Consider the following 2,691-nt stretch of genomic DNA (forward strand, 5'->3'; position numbering starts at 1 on the left):
CAAGGGGCCCAAGTTTCTCACGAGCCGGCATCGGAGGCTTCCTCAGAGCACAGATGTGGAGAGGCAGGGGCGTCCCTAGCTGGCCTGCACCTCCACGCCTAGACTCGCACAGGGAATCGTGCGTGTGGCACTCAGGCACGGCGCTGCTCGCAGGACTAGCCTCTTGCTCTGAGGATTCTTAAAGGATGAAAGGTGCCATGGGGAGGATGCCTGCGAGAAAGTCACCTCAATCTGAATCGCTATGGATAGGGTGGGGACTACAACCCCCACTTTAGCGGGCCCTCCTCCCTTCCACCCCACCAACTCATACCCGCGGCACCTGGCCTAGTGCAGATTCCTGAACTCCCCACGGTGACCTATGCGAATGGGGGAGGGAGGCCTGGGCTCCATCTTGGCCACGTGCACAGTAACACCGCCAAGGTTCAAGCTCCAAGAGCCCGTGGTACACCTCAGCCCCTAGAACACGGGGCTGTCAGGGAGACAGTGCCACAGGTGAAACGGCAGAAAGCGAAAACGGAATTCCTGGCTCGAAGCTGAAGAAAACAGGAAAGCGATGGCGCTAAGGCTAAGTGCTAAGGGTGGGGTGCTGGGAAGGGAGAGTCAGGGACACTGGGAACCAGGGGTCTGCCAGACAGTGAGACACCTGGTACCAGCATCTCAGGGGCTCTCAGCACCTTCTAGGAGTGGGAAGTGGGCAGATGGCTGCTTGAGGGCCAGGCCACTTGGACCTGCATCACAGAGCAGGGAGCCCCTAGGGCCAGGCAGCACGGCCGGGACGGGGCACTACTTGCTGCCCATCTAGAGCAAGAGAGAGGCAGCAGCAAAGCCCTTCCCTCTAACCTCCCCTCGCTTCCCGCCTGTGGCTAGGAAGGCGGGACCCAGACACCACACCATCCTCAGCCAGATGAGCAGCCTAGGGGCCCGCCCAAAGCAGCTGCCTGGAGGGAAAAGCGCTTTACTTCAGGGTGGAAGAGGAGATGGGGTGATGGGGAGAGGGCAACGGGAACCAAATAGTGTGGGACACCCTTCTGTGCCGCCAGGGTGCTGGTTCTCATGCTTGAGTGAGCCCACGAAGTTCCTGGGGGGCCTTGCTGGAAACAGTCCTGGGGATCTGATCAGGTGGGTCTGGGGTGAAACAGATTTAAACAGACACCCCTAGTGATTCCCAAGCTGGTCCCCAGAGCAACTTTGGGAAGAGTGGACTAGACCATTATGCTGAGGGCATGTTGAGAGAGCACCTCTTCCCGTAATAAGGACTTTGGTGGCAAAGGGACAAGGACAAGGGCTGAAGGCAGCCAAGTCCACTCTGCAGCCTGAGGGCCGTCTTTCAGAGCTGGAGGCGCTGTCATCCATCAGTCCTGTGGCAGCTGGGGCACCAGCAGGCACTTGGCTTCTCTACTGCCACTTCACGGAGAGGGACACCAAGGCGCAGAAAAGAGGAGGGGATTAATCCTGGTTGAACCACTGCCTGCAGCAGTGTGGGGACAGGATCCCAAGTCCCCCAAGTGCAAACCTGTCCTGTCCGCTCTGCTCCGTAGACCCGGGCTCAGCACAACACAAGGGCTGTGACTGGTGGAAAACGCCAGGCCCCCTCCAGGGAAACACTCCTCCCCTGTCTGGGAGCTGCAGGAGGATAACCTTTCTTGATTGCTCTGTGCCAAGGGGTTCTGCTTGCCTCATCCTAAAGGAAGGCCTTGGGAGGAGATAGAGAAAGTCTCTGATGCGAGTCTCCCATTTGAAGTTGAGGCTTCCCTGCTTCTGCCATGGAGCCAGGGGGATAGATCCCAGAGCCAGGCCAGCTGTCCCTAGACCTGCTCATCCCAGGCCCCTCACCACGTGTCTACCCCACGCCACTCAGGCTGTGGGCAGCCCGCTGGGATGCTCCCCAGCTACCCAGGGGCTGGAGTGCTCCTTTAGGCCCCCTACCCCCAACCGTCTCTCCCACTTCAGAAAAGTCCTCCTGCCACCAGAACATGGGGTGAAATCTTTCGTGATAGAATCATCTCCTGAAGCACCTTAAAATGAGTTTGAGATGCGAACCCTCCTGCATACTCAAGTGCTGTGAGGTTGCGCCCAGCCTAGGGGGGGCCTCGGTAAGCAGGCTGTGCGCCTCCTGACCCCCCGCCTCCCTGGGATGTGGGCTGAATTATCTTGTCACTGCCGCTTCCCAGTGCTTAGAGAGTCCCCACCAAGCGAAGACTCTAGGGCAGCCTAGAATCCCAGGGCCTGTCACCATGATCACGAGGGCCAGGGCAGCAGGGGGTCTCCAAGGCAACCCCCCAGGGTCCTGCTCTTACAGGAGCGCTTTATCAGGACAGCCCAGGGCCTCTTGGCTGGGGTGGGGACACAGGAGTCTGTGGCGCGGCTCTAGGACGCAGTCCGTCAGGACCTCCACGGGTTCCCTGTAGGACGGGATGGGCGGCTTCTGGGTCACGGCCTCCTCCACGCGGAGCGCTCCCATCTTCTGCTTCCTGAGCCCCGCCCCTCGTGCGGGAGGAAAGGGAGGGTACAGTCAGACAGAGAAAACCGGTCAGATGATAATCCCCTCCCCACAACCAACTGTGCCCCAAGGTATGTTTGGTGAAGAATCCCTGGCAGAACAGACTGGAGACGGACAAGGGCTGCTCTCTGTAGGCCTGATGGAGTCCCACTCTGCTGACTTTCACCCTGGGGCAGCGGAGCTCATGGGCG

The 2,691-nt window shown here is 59.8% G+C and overlaps 1 protein-coding gene across 1 annotated transcript in view; it reads right to left on the bottom strand.

The window, feature by feature from the left end:
- Positions 1-2,293: 2,293 nt before the first annotated feature.
- Positions 2,294-2,691, bottom strand: part of ZNF862 (zinc finger protein 862) — a 30,562-nt gene continuing 30,164 nt past the window's right edge. Inside the window, exon 8 of the mRNA XM_007469853.1 lies at positions 2,294-2,484. Within this exon, the coding sequence (XP_007469915.1) occupies positions 2,294-2,484 (191 nt within the window). The remainder of the gene's footprint in view (positions 2,485-2,691) is intronic.

Source organism: Lipotes vexillifer, unplaced genomic scaffold (genome assembly GCF_000442215.2).
Source record: "Lipotes vexillifer unplaced genomic scaffold, Lipotes_vexillifer_v1.1 scaffold472, whole genome shotgun sequence".
In the NCBI taxonomy this organism is placed as follows: Eukaryota; Metazoa; Chordata; class Mammalia; order Artiodactyla; family Lipotidae; genus Lipotes; species Lipotes vexillifer.